The sequence below is a fragment of the Osmia lignaria genome, chromosome 1, assembly GCF_051020975.1.
Source record: "Osmia lignaria lignaria isolate PbOS001 chromosome 1, iyOsmLign1, whole genome shotgun sequence".
Lineage (NCBI taxonomy): Eukaryota > Metazoa > Arthropoda > Insecta > Hymenoptera > Megachilidae > Osmia > Osmia lignaria.
Window position 1 is genome coordinate 9,981,739 of NC_135032.1, and position 18,262 is coordinate 10,000,000.

Below are 18,262 nucleotides of genomic sequence, written 5' to 3' on the forward strand. Positions count from 1 at the left end.
TTTTATTAGTTTATTGTAGAATTACAAATGTTGTATAAAACTTCGAGTTGGATTTACATGTATATTGAAGTAAATAATTTATATAAAGTTTCTTTTCTTTTCTTCGTTTAAATGGCTTGGAATTCGCGCTGCTGTGATCCGATTCCAACATCAGTAGTAGGAAGTGACGTATTTACAGCACAGTGTCCACGTAGCGCCTTCAACTTCTGACGAGCGCAGTTTTTCGTACGTCAAACAACACTTTGTAAAACGTTCTCCGATCGTAAGGAACGTAAGTATCGTGCATTTGTGTATTATCTCTCCAATTTACATCAGTGTAATTAGAAAAAGCATTATTAATGAAATAATTAACATTTGTTATAACCTACAACTTACATTCTGTTCTCAACGAGTTAGAAATTAAATACATATCTAGGTTATTGGATATGAAACATATAATTTGTATACGATATTTTAAGTATAAAAACATATGTAATTTTGCGCACTGCCCGTGTAAAATTTTTGACATAGATTCAATTTAAACGATCTAATTTTAGGAAACGTTATAGATACGTCTGGATTACCATCAAATTCATTGTAAGGACGTTTTATTTTCAGTTTCACGAATACAATGGACCAAGTGAAAAAGCTAACAGAACCTGGACGTCAGTTCGCAAAAGACAGTATTCGTCTTATCAAAAGATGTACAAAACCTGACAGGAAAGGTAACATTTGAATGAATTTACGTAGCATGTAAATTTCACATCCTTAACTCATTACGTGTGTTGCTTAGAATTTCAGAAAATTGCCATTGCCACAGCTATCGGTTTCTGTATAATGGGTTTCATAGGATTCTTTGTTAAATTAATTCATATTCCAATTAATAACATCATTGTGTAAGTAGACTGAATCTTTGTGGATATCTTTTCCTTTGGAATATTTTTATTTATGTAACTGTTTGTATTTTTTCAGGGGTTCATAAAATCATGTTATATAGGTACAATTGAAATTTAATAAGGTTATTCATCTTGTTCTTTATCAATGCATCTTTATTTATAAGATAAAATTATGTATTTTATTTTGAATTGATTGTGATTGAGGTATGTGAATGTGTGTGCATAATATAAATAATGAATTTTATAATAAAATGTGTGTCTAATACTTATTTTTTATGTCTTTTTTATATTATAATCTTCATTATTTTTAATCAAGAACAACACGTATACCGCAGTTCACCAGAGTCCATAGTTGCGAAAAGCCAAGTTTTCGTTCTTCGCGCATCTCTAGTGCGCAACTTCGCCCTGATTGGCCATACTCCCAAACGAAGTGGAAAGCGATTAGCAGAGAGCTCGCTGCGTTCCCCCACCATCTTCCAACCTGCGCGTCGCAGTTACGAACTCTGGTGAACTACGATATAAATATTAGTATTGAAGGCACTTTTATTTAAAGAATAAAATTTTCCCTTAGGGTACAATGATAAAATTTTGTCAGCCATTTCTCTAGTTTTAATATTCAATGCATTTCTCCTAGGGAAAAATAGCTGTCGCATGGAAATCCATGGCCAGGTACTCAGTAATTAAAGACAATAGTACGATTTTGTTACAACAAATAAAATCTTATATACTGTTTGCTGTTATTAAAGTTATTTTGCACTTATTCTCTAGAAAGACTTTTTAATACATTTTACTAACAAGATAATGAACCTAGAAGTCAGATACCATAAATGACTGTATCTGGGATTTTAATAATGGCAGTATATATTGGATAGCAAACGTAATTATATCAAACTACACTCTACATTTAAAAGAAAAGAAACAATTTTGTTCATAATTTTAAACAAATATGTGATTTTCGAAACATGATCGCAATTTAAAAAAAATACAATACTTTCAAACAGTCTGCAAATCATCCATAGAAAAAGAAAGATCAAACAGTGATTGCTTAATATAACTGCGTGTGATAAATCCAATACTTAAAGATTGTTTAGTACGTCGATAATATTAGTAATAATTTTACCGCATTCGGATGTTTTCTCTCAATATGTCAACAATAGAAAAAGATTCGTATATAAATATAAACTCTCGATATGTCTGGATACTTTCAGAACTTTGCATTAGTAAATAGACATCGATAATATATATATATATACGCTTAACATGGGTATTAAACTATTTAAATACTCTCTTCAGGCAACTTAATAAAATTTATATAAAAAGCAAATATATATATAATATATATAGCACCACACGTGTGTAATTGCTACGTGTTGACATTCGTCTTACGAATTTTAAAAAACATCCCTATTAATGTTCGTAGACGATAATTAATCTCGTGAAGAATAAGAGGAAGACTTTGTCTCACTTCGTGTGACAGGAAGTGTAAGAAAAATCTTCTTCTTCGTTAGATCAACTGGCGGTAACATTCCGAAGATGAAGAAAAGCATTTTTTTTTTTTTATTCCATGGACTTGAAGGCGTGTCGCTATTATAATTGTATCGCGTTTGGCTAAGTATTAAACTAGCTTCCGTAAATTGCAAAAAACGCTTAAGCGTAGCCCAAGGTGCGTTTGCTAAATTCTTTTTGATTGATATAAAACTGTAATTTGAATTGATCGACTAATGGTTCTGACGATTCTTTGGCATATCAAATATATAAAAATTGTTCAAATTACATGATCAGAATAATAAAAATTCAATTTGAAAATTATCTTTCTTTACAAACGCACCGAGGGAGGGTAACTACCCACAAAATTGAGGTATGTCGTTAGGTTCTTGTCATTAATCGTCATGTACTTGTAACGTCTTCATTAACTGTTAATGACCCGTGTCTTGTGTGTCTGTATGTGCGTGTCTGCGCGTGTAAATACATAACATACGTATAAAATATGCACATTTATAATATTAAATATCGTTCGATTATTCGTATAATTATAAGTATCCTTTGAACGCGGTTTCATAATCGCGCGTCACAATACACGTAAATAATCGTGATCAATATCAGAAGACTTACGCTGAGTTATACTTGGTTTCTCACTGGTGAATCGAGAAGCGGTCGCGTGTGAAAAATAATTAACAGCATTAACGCAGTCTGCAATTTGAAAAATACCCGCCCGATTCTCGCTTAAAATAAACGAAACATCTTTGCGATGCTCTTCATTATCGACCGATGATTGTACCAATTACAAGAATATAATTCCCAACATCCCGAGCATCGCAAAAATGATTCACCGTACCTTACATTTATCAATTACATTAATTATACCTTAGAATGTCACAGTACTTATGTTCAAGGAATTGGTTACTTATTTTCAAGAGGGTTACTTTCAAGGAATGTCTTCAGGCGTTCAACGACGAACGTTTCGAGTATAAAGGATCGTGTTAAAAAAAGAAAGAAGAAGAATAAGGACAAAGAGAGAACAGGAGCGCTATAATAATGACCTTACGAGCTATAAGACTTGCGATTAATAAAAAAAGAGGGAGATCCAGGAAGCCCGGTTTACCGGAAACGATAAAGGAAGCCAACAGGTAAAGGATCACATTTTCACAAAACGAAATCCTCTGCGTGTCTCCTAGATGTTATCATTTTTCTCGTGTCTTCTTGGAATGCATACAACCGTTCGTTCACCGAGGACCATCTTCAGCTTCTCTCCATCCGGTAAACCGGATCTCCTCAAAGGTATCTCCACAAAATCGCGTGGCAGACGTTCCTTGCAATTGATAAAGCTATTAAACCGTGCAACCGGTATCCGTGGTCGGCACGTAAGGGCTCTCCTGTCGGTAAAATTCACCCTCGTACTCCTCCACCTTCACCGGATAATCCGTCACACAGTTCTGAGGTTGATTCAACGCTGGCGGAGGTTGTACAAAATTTTCCTGGTAACTCGGCAACTGCAACGGTTCTGCATATTGCTGATACGACGTGTCGTTGCTTTGTTTCAGACACGTCGGCCTGTGGAAACTCAGCATGTCCACCAGCCTACGCCTCTGGGTCTCCAGCTCCTGGATCTGCGACTTAAGGTCGTGGTTCTGCGTCTCGAGGATCTCGGACTCCTTCACCAGGATCACCGTCTTCTCGCGTTTCTTTAAACGACACTTTGTCGCTGCGATTTTGTTCCTCTCTCGTCTCCTCCGACGCCTTTCCTCGTCTTCCGGCGTCAGCTAAAATGTAATCGTGAATCTTTTAGAGGTGTTTTTGGTATTTCATAATTAATGCTATGGAATGATATTTGTCTAATCCAATTTCAGGCGAATGGGTACCGGAAGCGCGACTTACAGCGCGAATCGACCAAAATCACAACCGCTTTATTATTTATAACGAGAAGAGTATGCGAGTTGATTTCTTACTCCACTGCGGCCGTTGTTGTTTCCCGCTTCGTCCTCTTCCTCGTCGTCCGCGCTGCCATCTTCCTTCTTCGTCCTCTTCTTGGTGTCATCTCCGCTTCCATTAGCTCGTCTCTTCGTTTGTAACGTCAACTTCAACCCTGTAATATGTTATTCGTAATTAATTAAGATTCCTTAAAAAAAAAGATAACAAATTGTAGCATCGCTCAATGTTACAGAAACTTGAAGAAAATTGAAACTAAAGACTTGGACGTTCTAAAGGAAGACAGACGAAAATAAAAGGAGTCGTCTAGCGAAAAGGTGCAGCTTCAAAGAGCAGTTATATAATAGTTATGGCAGTAACATTGCAAAATTGTACCATCACTCGTTTCTGTCTCGGCTCGTTTATATATCTCGTCCTAGTTACGTGAGACGTGTTTTACTTCCTTCGTATCATTTGTTCGCCTTCTGACATCTTCAATAATAAATATCAGGTTTTAGTAGGCGCGAAGACTACACCGGTGATCCTTTTTCATTCTGTCTTCAAAATTCATCCAAATGAAAATTTATTCCACAGGATAAACCGGTGATTATTTCTCAAAAGATATTCAAATTAATTTCATTTTGCGATAATTCTTTATTGAAAGTTTTGATAAAATTCTTGAAGGAACTATGGTTGAAAGTGAATAGTCAGGCGAAGGCGATGCTTAGGAGAGCTCGAGAAGGGCCAGAAACGTCCTTGGTGCCGCGAGATTCGACAAAAGAAACTAAGAAGACGAGAGAAGAGGACCCGGTAGGATTATCAAGGTCACCACCGGATGGATGGGTACCTTCTTTAATGAGCTGACTACAGGTGTGCTGAACACTCGGTGGGCTCGGCTCACCGCTGCTAGTCGAGTCCGTACGATCCCTGCTTCTCTCGTTCGTGTAACCCTCGAAGGGATTGGTCATGGCGATTAGGGAGTTTACGATTTCCGGTGTCCTTGGTGTGACCTCGGCCGCCGCGACACCGAGAAGACCCGCGGCAGCCGTCGGACTAGGATTCACGTTCACATTCAGGTTGTACATGGTCGGTTATTACCATTTAACCTGGAACAAGAACAGAAGAGACCGAGGTGAGATTAGGCGGATATGGAGGTAACCAGATTGGAGATGAACGACGTGTACGGACTATTACATCTTCTGACTATTAAATGGTTACAAAGTTTTCTCCCTTCTCTGGTAGGCATACTGGTGCCAATTTGTACCAAGTGGATTTGTTTAATTAAAAATTATGAAACATGTAAAATTTTCACAGGAGGATGTATTATTTATTAAAAAAACTATATATATAAGACATTAGAAATTGAAAATTCTAATTTGCACCAGTGTGCCTACAATGGGTGCTGAAATGGGTGCCCTCCACTTTCATTGCCAAAATAGTTACACGAACGGCTGGCACTGGGTCTTTTAGACCCACGTATTGTAACTTTACACATGTTATGTTATATTCTACAGCATCTTATTTTATTTTCAGCTTCGTCATCATGGGGGTCATCCGCAATCACGAAGACTCCATCCATCGCTAACAACTCTGCTTCGTTGAACAATTATTTCCACATGGAACAAAAGAGAGCCGCGTAAAAACTTTTTCTCAGGCTCATTAAAATCTCGACGCTAATCAAGAGTTCTTTTTTTTTTTCTTTCATTTTACTGCTCGTTTTCCGTTCTAGCTTTTATCTTCCATCGAATATATCTCGACGTGTTTATGATTTCTGATACACTTTTGAATTATCTTCGAGCCGATTCTCATAACAAATAAAACTCGAACGAAGTGCGAAACTCTTTCGAATTTTTCTTTTCTAAACATCAAACTTTTTTAATGCTTCGAGGAACAATCACTTTTCTCTAGATCCTCCAATATTTCAATCTATATAATTTATTGCAAACTCGGTCTGGAAATAAAAATGAAATGATATTCCTTCAGGCGGATATCCAATAATTTTGGAAGGACAAAGCTTCTTTAAATTTTAATTTTGACACACTTTTCGTTTTAACGATATTTCCAATTTATCGCAATTTCTTCTACGCTTGTTAAATCCAATTAAATTTCAATTTAAATACCCGCTTCGAATTGTATCCATCTAAACAATGGCCCGCGGCTGGTCGCAGCGCGCTAAGAAATTAGCAACATTTTTCTACACAGTTAACGATGACACATCAATTTTGACGATCCGTTTCCTCCAACCGAACAAAGTCTAAAGTTCAGTTAACATTTCGCCGAAACGTCCGCGAAGAATTAACAGATTTCTTCTCAAACAAAGTTCCAATGGTACCGGCGTTTAAATGGAACTCGACGACAAATATTTCCTGCCTCGTAGCGAAGCGTTAGCCTCGTTTCGTTCTCCCGATTGTGCATTCTTCTTTCCGGGGAATGAGAAGAATATTGATACAGCCTTGGACGAGCGGCTATTGAGCTCGAATCAATGCGAGAACAAAGAGGAATTCAAGCTGAATCGCGGTAACAGCGATAAACCGAACCGGAAGCTGAAGATCTTTATCGATGCCGCCAACTGTAACTAGCTTTCGACGATTATCAAAAGTTGCAACTCGTTCAATAACGTTTGCTGATACTCGAAACGAGCCTGCTTGCCAGTGGTTAAAGCTGACAAGTAGTTTGATAACAGTTATCGGTAACGAAAAGACTCGGCAAAAGTTTCTATCACTCGATCGTGTTTCAAATATTACTTTTCTTATTATTTTTAATATAATTTTGGAAGAAGAGAATCCTATCAACTTTTAAAGAATTTTGTATTCTACTTTGAAAATTAGATTCTTGATTATTTTCTGTAAAATATCTTCCAGTTCGTTATAGTTATTCTAAAAATAACTGTGGATATTAATTTAACAAAGAAAAAAATTATTGCTAATTAGCTATCTATCTTTGTTTCAGGTGCACCATCGAGAGCCCAAAAGCATCCCGGAACGTTCCCATCGAGCACACAGACGACCACCTTCCGGTAACCTTTCCGGCAGAAGGCTTACGTAACCCACGATCGTTGAATGAAGATCGCAAAAATAACGTACGATCTATCCAGGACGCGCAAAAATCCATCAGACGAGGCGGAACCCGCGGTAGATAGAGGGAAGGGGAACGCTAAAAGCTTGTCAATTCTCGTCAAAAATACATTTTTGACGGGTGTACGCGAGCGTTCGAGCACGTTCCAAGACGTGTCCTCTAAAAAAGAAACGGCTACGTCCTCCAGGCTAGAATCGGGGCCCGGTTTGTTTTCAGCCGTCGAATTCTTCCGTAGCTCGGTTTCGAGTTGCCCAACCTTCTCTCGACAAAGAAATCACTTCAACTGTCTGATTTTTATCGTAACGAGCTTTAGTAAAATGATAATTACATAGATATTTAATAATATTCAGTGTCGATACTGAAAAGTTACTAGACATTATTCTTAAGTTAGGTCTGATTTAAGTTTCACTAGATGAGTATCTGGTTACCCCTATAATTAGGGATAGTTACTTTCACTTATGCCTTCAAAATTATTACTTTCCGATTTTTAATAATATTCAAAAGTTATTAGACATTATTCTAAGATAAGATCTGTTTTAAGTTTCACTAGACGAGTATCTGGTTACCTCTAGAATTAGGGATAGTTACTTTCACTTATACCTTCAAAATTATTACTTTCCGATTTTTAATAATATTCAAAAGTTATTAGACATTATTCTAAGATAAGATCTGTTTTAAGTTTCACTAGACAAGTATCTAGTTACCCCTAGAATTAGGGATAGTTACTTTCACTTATGTCTTCAAAATTAATACTTTCCGATTTTTAATAATATTCAAAAGTTATTAGACATTATTCTAAGATAAGATCTGTTTTAAGTTTCACTAGACGAGTATCTGGTTACCCCTAGAATTAGGGATAGTTATTTTCACTTATGTCTTCAAAATTATTACTTTCCGATTTTTAATAATATTCAAAAGTTATTAGACATTATTCTAAGATAAGATCTGTTTTAAGTTTTACTAGACGAGTATCTGGTTACCCCCAGAATTAGGGATAGTTATTTTCACTTATGCCTTCAAGATGAATACCAATGAATTGATTTTACTTTAGCAAAGATATTATTAAAAAAAAAGAAAGGAGAATGTTAGAAATAAATTGCTACGTCTTTCTAGGGTTAATATTTATTTCGAAAGTTGAAGATACAGTTCTTATTTATCAAATAACAGTGTATTTGGGCTCTCTTTCTTGTCGGAGGACCTCTTCTTTCTTTTTGTAAGAGTGCCAACTCGATGCAGGAGAGTGTGCGTGCGAGAGAGCCGAGTTTCGTAAGAATTTTATCGTTCCGTATTCGGAGCCTAATGCCCTTGCAACTCCTCCTTCGTAGCCTTCTATGGTTCCTCCTTCTCTCGGTGTTTCTCACTGTGTGTGACTCCTCCGCCATTTCTTTCGACTGTTTCTCGCGCACTTCTTCGACCGGGCATAAAATCAACTTCCTCGGACCGGATCTCTCTAGATGTGTGTTTGGGCCGGAGACGACCCAGGGTCTCATCCGCCACAGGCATACCCACTGACCTATATGCCGTGGAGGAAGATGACTCGCAGGCGCTGTCTTTGTAGCGACAGATTCGAGGCAATCTCAAATTTGAACAAATTTCAATTTAGATTAAACTTTTATTTTACTTAATCCCCCTTTCGATAAACGAAGTTTGAACGTTTATCAATCTATAGGAGGATCAATGATCGACGTTATGGGGTGCAATAAAAGTGTAATCTAGCATTCTAATTCTGTCCATTTCGTATCAACGTGATCGTGATAAGAAGGTAACAATTTATCTTGTTATCGATGTTAAAAGAATCTAGATATTTTAACAACGAAGAAATCGAATTACTTCGGTACACGTTGGAAACGAAGTTTGTTGATGGGGAAAAGGGAATTCTCGTCGTTTTCTGATGTGTTTAGTCGCGCTGATTAAACGGGGAGGATAAAGAATCGAGGCCACGAAGCGGAAGGAAGAAGGCTGCTCTTAGATTTGAAAATTTCTGCGTCAAAAATAACCTGATAAACAATGTTGCAGAATAAAATAACCTCACAGCAAAAAATACAAAATCACCATCGATGTACGTGCAAACTTATTTTTAAAAAAATGACAATTCTATTGTTTTGTTAGCAGAATTCATCCGCAACGATTTATCGCAAATGTGAGTCGTTCTTTTAAAATAATCGCGGGTTAAACGTGACGCGGCAATATTTGCTAGAGTACAAGGAAAAACCTAAAGTTTATCTTGAATGCCAATAAAAAAAAGAATTTAATGATTCGAGAAAATTTCTTCTAAAATTTCAATAAAGAAAATGAATCAATCGATTATGCGATAGGGTACACGGATCTTTGCTCTCATAATCGACGTCTGATGGGAAGCTGCTGTACGATGCAACAGATTGAAATAATAATCGACGAATCGAGTTTGTTTGAATGGGAACAGGTGTCCGATCGAAGCCGTCGCCTCTGCACGTTGTTAAACGTATAAATAGAAACCGTTTGATTTTGATGTATGCCACGAACGCTTTGGTATTCGGCTGATCTTTCGTTGAAAGATTCACGAAACAAAAGTTTTTTTGTCGCGCTATTTTTTGGGTAAAAAAAAATCGATTCAGATCCGAGTATCCCGTTGGTCATTAAACTTGAGCAAAAAATTAAAAGAGCAAAGGACCTTACAGGAAAAGGGGAACAGTGCAAAAAGATTTCATTCAATATTTTTTGATAATATTCAATGGGTCCCCATGATCGATAACCGTGTAATCTTTGGTCCAAAAATCACAGCGTCCCTTGTTTGCTGTTTGGTTACCTTAAACGCGAACGCGAGTTCTCCGGAAGGAAACAAAGGTTTCTCTGTGGCCAACTACACAGCTGAACGTTCCTTTCATCCGGCGATAAAGTCGATAAAGTTTCCGCTAACATTACAGAGCTTTTGTTATTAGAAAAAGGAGAACCTTTATTTTTCATCGTCGAATATAAATCGTCGATAATCCGCGGTCGTCACTCTCGAAGGTGATTCATTTATTCTTCCTTTTCAACGATTTTCAAAAAAATAAAGCGAAACGATCCTAGGTTGAAATATAAATCGTCGAGAGATTAACGGAAACGCGGGGTTAAAAAAAAGATGGTTTTTCGAGTGCGAGAAAAATGAATATTCGTTGGGAAACACGTTTGATGATAAAAAAAAAAAAATATTCGTGAAAGCGTTGAAGAAATATACACATAAACCACGTATGCAAATCTTGCACCGGTTTCGACCCATGTTGCATCTCTCTTTCTCCTTTTGATTATTCCATATTTGTATATTATCTTATAATTATCGACAAGTCTCGAGAGAAAAACAGTGCAACCAGATTTTCTTTTTTTTTTTAAATAATGAAGTAAAAAGATACACTTTCTGTCGAATGAAATTAATGATTCCACGTGCAAAGTTTCTCTTTTCATTTTCTTTCTTGTTATCATTTAAATTTCTTTGCGATCTCGTCTTGTTTTAATCGAACTGGTTTCTCTCGTCTTACCAATTGAATTTCTTTTTTATGTTCTCATTTTTGGAGACTTTAAAAATGATGTAAAATACTTTGGAAGTGTTTTAAATTAATTTGAGTCGGTTCAAAATGTTCTGAAATATTTTTAAGACATTTCAGGGGAATTTGAAGTAATTTAGGGTATTTAAATATATTTGAGATAGTTCGAGATACTCCTAAACGATTCAACACGTCTCAGAATAGTTCCAAACGCCTCAAAATTCTTTGAGACCCAGATAAATACTTTCAAATACCATGAGGCCTCCTCCAAAAAATTCGAAATACTTTGGAGCTCCCTCAAATTGCTCCGAAATACTTTGAGGTACTTTAGAATTCTGTGAAAATTTCACAAATACTTTCAAATACTTTGAGGCCCCTCAAAACACTCTCAAACAATTCAAATACTTCACAAATACTTCCATGTACTTTGAAACGTACCACCTGAAAATGCTCAAAAATAATTTGAGAGATCTCAAAATACCTAGAAATACCTCAAAGTTCCTTGAAATACTTCCAAATCCTCCGAAACCTCTCGAGTCGCTCCTAGAATGAAAATAGTTGCGGATGCGTCAAGTGACAACAATGTAGAAGAAGAATTTTCCGTGTACACGAGATCCTTCGTGCGAACGATGCATCGGAGCGTTGCTCGTAAAACGCAGCGTGCGTCAAGCACGGGTCATAAATACACCCAGGGCAACGATATATCGAAGGTGGCCCCCTTTCCGCAAAAGCAACGGAGACGCGTCGAAAATCCCGGCTACGCTGGTCGTCATTCGCGCGCGGACCAGCTGGGCAATTAATCTATCCTGAAGATCCTCGAGCCGCGCCTCGTTTCCCTGGTACCATGTGCCATGGTTCTCACCCTAAATCCCATCACCCGTGACGGGAACCGTTCACGAGGGAAATGGGAGGTAAAAAAGCCGAGCAACGATTCGGAGGATGTCAGCCAAGGACGATAAGGGATCTCCATGGAATCTCATGGATTTTCAAGACCCCTTCGTGTCCTAACACGACCCACGATTACTTTCGATCCTTTTGAAGTATTTTTACGCGCTTTGAGGTACTTTAGAATCGCGTTGGAACAGTTTGACACCTTCTGAATTTCAGATGCTTTGAAATTGTTTAGAAAATCCTTTGAAGTACTTTGAGGCGAATTTTGAAAATTTTTGTGAAACGGATTCCTTGGAATTGTATTTGAATTCCTGAAAAGATGTAGAAATTTTTCTTGATAATCAATGCGTCTTGCAATATTACATAATTATCCCGCGTTCCTCGGCCCGATGTTACGACCGACATAAAAGAAGTCTTATGGTGGTATATACGAGGAGAGTTTCACAAGGAAGAGCGTGTATGTAGAGGAGAAAGAGAGAAAGACGAGATTGGTTGTACCGAGAGAGCAAGGGAGCTTGCGCAACCGGTGCCCATCTGGCCAGAAAGCTTTTATCGTGCTTTTTCGGTACGGTCGTCGACATAAGCGTGGGCGGCCTAATTCCTACGGCTGTCGTTTCTGCAACGTACGCGTCCGATCGGCAATAGAAAGAACAGACCGGTACTCCTTCTTCCCTGTGGATCGAAATCCCATATGAACACTCCTACGAAACTCGCGACCAGTCCACGATTTTACGACTCACGATTCGCTCGAAGCGGGTTGGGGGGATCGAAGTGAAACTCGAACAGGGACGAAGTATCGAGGATCAGCGATACCGAAAGATTATGAAAGTGATTGGGAGATATCGGAGTTACCGATATGAAAGACTGGGACTAAAAGTTGGGAATTTAATGAATTTTGAAATTTGCAATTTAGGAAACTAATGAAGTACCTAAATTAAGAAATTTATGAGCCGAGAGTCTATAAGTAATCTAGTCTGATAATCTGGAGATACAGAGAATTAAAGTCTAGGATTGATAGAGTTCACAGAAACTCGAGAATTTAATTCCGTTCTTATGTCTGATAGGATTTAATTGAAACAACACGGTGGAACAGGTATCTAATCGTCTACTTAGCATACTTAGATAGGTATTTAACATTCAGATTTTCAAACATTTGCACATTTATCGATGCAAATTAAATGCAGAAACGGAGAAGTTTATTTACAATGTTGCTGAGGCTATGATCAAGTTTGGGAGATTTTCAGAAACGATTAAGAGTTCGAAAAAGTAAAGCACCGGGTAGCTGTCGGTAGCCGTCATGCTCCAGGGCATCGGTAAAGTAATTTGCCGTAATTAAAGTCGTATAATTGGAACGGATAGCACGGTAATACTGTTCTCTTGCTACCTTGTTGTTCCTCTTTCGTTTCTGATATATTTTGTGTTTCGTTGGATGGAGGGTTCTTGAGTTAAGTAAATTTTTATGGCAAATTTCTATAATAATAAGTAGACTAATTTCTGAGTTAAAAATCGGCGCATTTCAATATCGAAAATAGGCAAATTTCTAAGTTAAAAATCGGCGCGTTTCTATACCAAAAATAAGCAAACTTCTAAGCTAAAAATCGGCGCGTTTCTATACCAAAAATAAGCAAACTTCTAAGCTAAAAATCGGCGCGTTTCAATATCGAAAGTAGACAAAGGGTATAGCAGGATAAGATGGTCAAAAGTGCCCTTGAGCCGAATTTGCTTCGCAATGCACCATTCGATAGCATATCCCAAAAAACCATGGTACACCAAGTTTCAACCCTGTACCTCAACCGGGAGGGTAGTTACAGAGTAAGAAAGAAAAAGTAGTTTTTGCCATATTTTCCCTATTTAATGGCATTCAAAAAATCTGAAAAAATTCTAGAATATTCTAGCCATGTTTCTTTATGATTGTGAATTTTCTCAGATTTTTCGGTTGCAAATGCTAGGCGTGAAAAATCAAAAACGCAAAAAAAAGTCGAAAAATAGAGATTTCGAGTAGAAGCTTTCGAGACACTAGATTTTTACTTTTACAGTAGTTAGATATTAGCATGACTGGTGTCCTCAATTTTTTTCAGATTTTTCATTCTGGTGCGTCAAACCGAAAAAAATCAAAAACCGATATTTTCGACATATTTCCTGCGATAACGTGAGAAATACTTTCAATTTCTACATTTCCTTTACACACTTAGTGCATTATGTGATTTCGAACATTTTTGCACTGGATGCAGTAAAATCTGAATGGAGAGAGTGAAGTTATTATAAATAATTGAAAATTACGCACCTTATCCTCTAAAATATTAGAAAGTTTTTCAACGTCGCCGATGGGTAAGTTGGTAAGGTGTCCGACTATGGAACCGCTGGAAACTTTTTTGTCACGAGTTCGCGCCCCATGAATGTACAATTCTATTTTTTGTCATAAAACAATTTTTTTTTAAATTATTAATCACATAAGAATACACAATAATCATTTAATAACGTATGAAAATAATTTTGAAATATTTTATTATTAAGTATACATAAAAATCAGTGGTACACAACCGACTCTTTGGCTATATGTACAATTAAGGTAAAATATACATATCTGTATTGCTTTCAATATCCATCATAAACCAACAACAACACAGCTTTTCAATTAACAAAATATTGGGAGCTATCCGTAATTAGAACAGTACGAAATCAGAAAATCGGTAGTGCACCACTTATTTTTATGTATACTTAATAATAAAATATTTCAAAATTATTTTCATACGTTATTAAATGATTATTGTGTATTCTTATGTGATTAATAATTTAAAAAAAAATTGTTTTATGACAAAAAATAGAATTGTACATTCATGGGGCGCGAACTCGTGACAAAAAAGTTTCCAGCGGTTCCATAGTCGGACACCTTACCGACTTATCCATCAGCGACGTTGAAAAACTTTCTAATATTTTAGAGGATAAGGTGCGTAATTTTCAATTATTTATAATAACTTCACTCTCTCCATTCAGATTTTACTGCATCCAGTGCAAAAATGTTCGAAATCACATAATGCACTAAGTGTGTAAAGGAAATGTAGAAATTGAATGTATTTCTCATGTTATCGCACTAAATATGTCGAAATATCGGTTTTTGATTTTTTTCGGTTTGACGCACCAGAATGAAAAATCTGAAAAAAATTGAGGACACCAGTCATGCTAATATCTAACTACTGTAAAAGTAAAAATCTAGTGTCTCGAAAGCTTCTACCCGAAATCTCTATTTTTCGACTTTTTTTTGCGTTTTTGATTTTTCACGCCTAGGATTTGCAACCGAAAAATCTGAGAAAATTCACAATCATAAAGAAACATGGCTAGAATATTCTAGAATTTTTTCAGATTTTTTGAATGCCATTAAATAGGGAAAATATGGCAAAAACTACTTTTTCTTTCTTACCCTGTAACTACCCTCCCGGTTGAGGTACAGGGTTGAAACTTGGTGTACCATGGTTTTTTGGGATATGCTATCGAATGGTGCAGTGCGAAGCAAATTCGGCTCAAGGGCACTTTTGACCATCTTATCCTGCTATACCCTTTCTAAGTTAAAATCGGCGCGTTTCAATACCGAAAATAGGCAAATCTCTAAATTAAAAATCGGCGCGTTTCAATACCGGAAATAGGTAAATCTCTAAGTTAAAAATCGGCACGTTTCTATACCGAAAATAGGCAAATCTCTAAGTTAAAAATCGGCACGTTTCTATACCAAAAATAAGCAAACTTCTAAGCTAAAAATCGGCGCGTTTCAATATCGAAAATAGGCAAATTTCTAAATTAAAATTCGTCGCATTTCCCATATTACAAATAGAGGAATTTTAATAGCGAGCAACGAAAGGGTTAACAGGAGTCTCGCGAAAGGCGATCGGCGATCGAATGGCGTTCATTACCGAAAAGTCCTGGCGTTTCCTACGCACACATTCGTCCCCGCGCTATGTTTGGTGTTCGCTAACGAAATTTATGCTTCCTGCCCGCTCGTAACGCGACCACACGCTCGTCGACGCTCATGTAATTTACATACGAACCCGGCTTGTGTGAGCTTTGCCTATGAGTCTGCCTCGAGCAACGAAAGAAGAAATCACCGTAACGAGTTTACGTTTCGTAGTCACGCGTACGACTGCGTATACACAAACTCGTAAATATTCGATCGAGTGGGTACATTATGCCATTAAATGATAGGGATCGATTGAAAAATTATCATAGAACTCCATTGAGTATACACTCGAGGGGCAAGAATGTTCCACGTCGTTTGATGATAGATATTTCATTAAAAATCTTAATTGACCTACTGTAAAAATTTTCTTTTTAACAATTTTTGACATTCTGGATGCATAAAAATTGTGCAAACTACTCGAGAAACTCTTAGAGTTACCACTACGTTTGTTTCAACTGTGGTCTTTCGAAGAAACAGTTACGAGGGGAACAATTAATGGAGATTGATGTCTTCTGTACCCGCATGGTGTTCTCCCTTCTTGGGGAATCGTGCTCTTGGTATACGGGCGCGAATTTGTGTCCTGAGAAACCATGGAACGGCTGAAATACCGAGTAGAAAAGAGATTTCAAAACTCACTTGAATATTGAATATCGTTGAAAACGAAATTTTCGAATGGTGTAATTTAGAATAATTTTCGAGCATGGGTTTGAAAGTTTCTTTGATGCCCCTCAGTAATTTGCTTCGAGTCACTTGAAGAGGATTCCTGAAGAACTCTCGAGTTCTTCCACTGATGAATATCGGAATTTGAAGTTTCTCAAGAGGCTAGTATATCATACGATCTGCTATGAACACTGTGGAGGTCTCGCGTTACTCAGAACCGAGAGTTATTAATGTTTATTCTGCCTCAGTTCACTATTCATGATTAATTTTATCTTAAAGGCATCGCTTTATAGTTGGAAGCTATCGAGAAGGGAATTACCATAGTTGAGAGCTAGCAATTTCAAAATTATCATAGTTGGAAGCTAACAATTCCCAAGTTACCATAATTGGAATCTAGAAATTCCTAAGCTACCATAGTTGAAAACCAGCAATTCCCAAATTACCACAGTTGAAAACCAGAAATTCTCAAATTATCATAGTTGAATGCTTGCAATTCCCAAGTTACCACAATTGGGAGCTGGCAATTCCCAAATTATCATAGTTGAAAGCCAGCAATTCCCGAGTCACCACAATTGGGAGCTGGCAATTCCAAAATTATCATAGTTAAAAGCCAGCAATTCCCAAATTACCACAATTGAAAACTAGCAATTCCCAAATTACCATAATTGAAAGCTAGCAATTCCCAAATTATCATAGTTGAAAGCTAGCAATTCGAAAGCCTTCAATTCGGAAATTATCATAGGTGGAACCCACCAATTCCAAAGTTATAGTCAAAAGCTATCAATTGGAAAACCATCATATTTAAAGCATCCATTAGAAAATGTCTCTAATAGCACAAATTCCAAGGGTGACTAGAATCGAGGTAAGGATAACGATGCACGATATTATGCTGGTAATTTATAGCGAACGAGCAGCAGCAACAAATCTGTGTCACTTTAGAGATCAAAGCGAAGTCGAAGTCTACTACGAGTGGATTGCTTCTTTAAATTGCTTCTGCAATGCTGACAGAATAGCACGACAGTTGTAAATAATGCTCGCTATATAACGCTAATAACAATTCTAGCCTGAATTACTTGATCTCTCATGAAATGGAGAAATTTGTAGGTGTTTGGTATGTTGCTCGATTTTCTCATTGAGGAAATGAACGAAACTGTTTTCTTTTTCAACATCATCAATGATATAGCATGTCTCATTAGCTATGAATTTAAAAATATGATGAAAACAATTCATTAAAAGAAGTACGAAGTTTAAAAAAAAAAATTAAATTGACAAGAAATAGAAATGATCGTCTGACTCTTAAGAAATTCATAAATTAATTCATTAATTATAACTCGCGATTCATTCTCAGAGTAAATAGCTATGTATTGTATATCAATCTTCCAAGCAATTACCAAATAATTGCACACTCTGTGCTGAATATTAATCATGTCAGGAACGGTTATAATAAATAAAGAAGAAATTGATACATACATGCTACAAAGTATCGTTAATAACTACCTTCGCAAACATTCAGAAGAAAAATACTGAAATTATGGTAGAATAGTTTTGAAATTATTTTATTTGAAGAAGAAATCAATTTCCATTAATGATTTAAGTGGTAATGAAATAATTTTCAATATCTTATGAGAAAGTAATAGAAATACGAACTGGGAAAACCACAAGAATCTCGTTGGCAATTAATTATAACTGCAAGGAGGAACGCAACGTTTGATTAATAGCACGGAATAAATCGGTGGCTAATTTATGTAAATCCCGACTATGAAAATTAGTAGAGTCCCAATCTGAACATTATAATTATCGAAGATGAAATTGTACTCAGCAGACTTGTGATTACGTGTTCAATTAATCCAACGACATCGTTGATCAAAGGTATACATTTGCAGTGAAAGTGGTAAAAAATAGTGGTG

The 18,262-nt window shown here is 36.7% G+C and overlaps 2 protein-coding genes across 3 annotated transcripts in view; one reads left to right on the forward strand and one right to left on the reverse strand.

Annotated features, from left to right (window-relative positions):
- The first annotated feature begins 111 nt into the window (after positions 1 to 111).
- Positions 112 to 3,229, forward strand: LOC117606068 (protein transport protein Sec61 subunit gamma). The gene is made up of 4 exons (XM_034328061.2): positions 112 to 271; positions 598 to 704; positions 773 to 875; positions 952 to 3,229. Exons 2-4 carry the CDS (start codon positions 611 to 613, stop codon positions 959 to 961), a joined length of 207 nt encoding a protein of 68 aa, XP_034183952.1. The 5' UTR covers positions 112 to 271; positions 598 to 610; the 3' UTR covers positions 962 to 3,229.
- A 309-nt stretch (positions 3,230 to 3,538) lies between these two features.
- Atf3 (Activating transcription factor 3) overlaps positions 3,539 to 18,262 on the reverse strand; it is an 18,858-nt gene continuing 4,134 nt past the window's right edge. The window contains exons 2-4 of one of the 2 annotated variants that reach the window (XM_034328622.2): positions 5,182 to 5,386; positions 4,322 to 4,458; positions 3,539 to 4,135 (exon numbers count right to left, since the gene is read on the reverse strand). In XM_034328622.2, the coding sequence (XP_034184513.1) occupies positions 3,704 to 4,135; positions 4,322 to 4,458; positions 5,182 to 5,365 (753 nt within the window). In that variant the 5' untranslated portion in view covers positions 5,366 to 5,386 and the 3' untranslated portion in view covers positions 3,539 to 3,703. Of the gene's footprint in view, positions 4,136 to 4,321; positions 4,459 to 5,127; positions 5,387 to 18,262 lie in introns of both variants that reach the window. The other variant, XM_034328621.2, reaches the window with a different exon arrangement.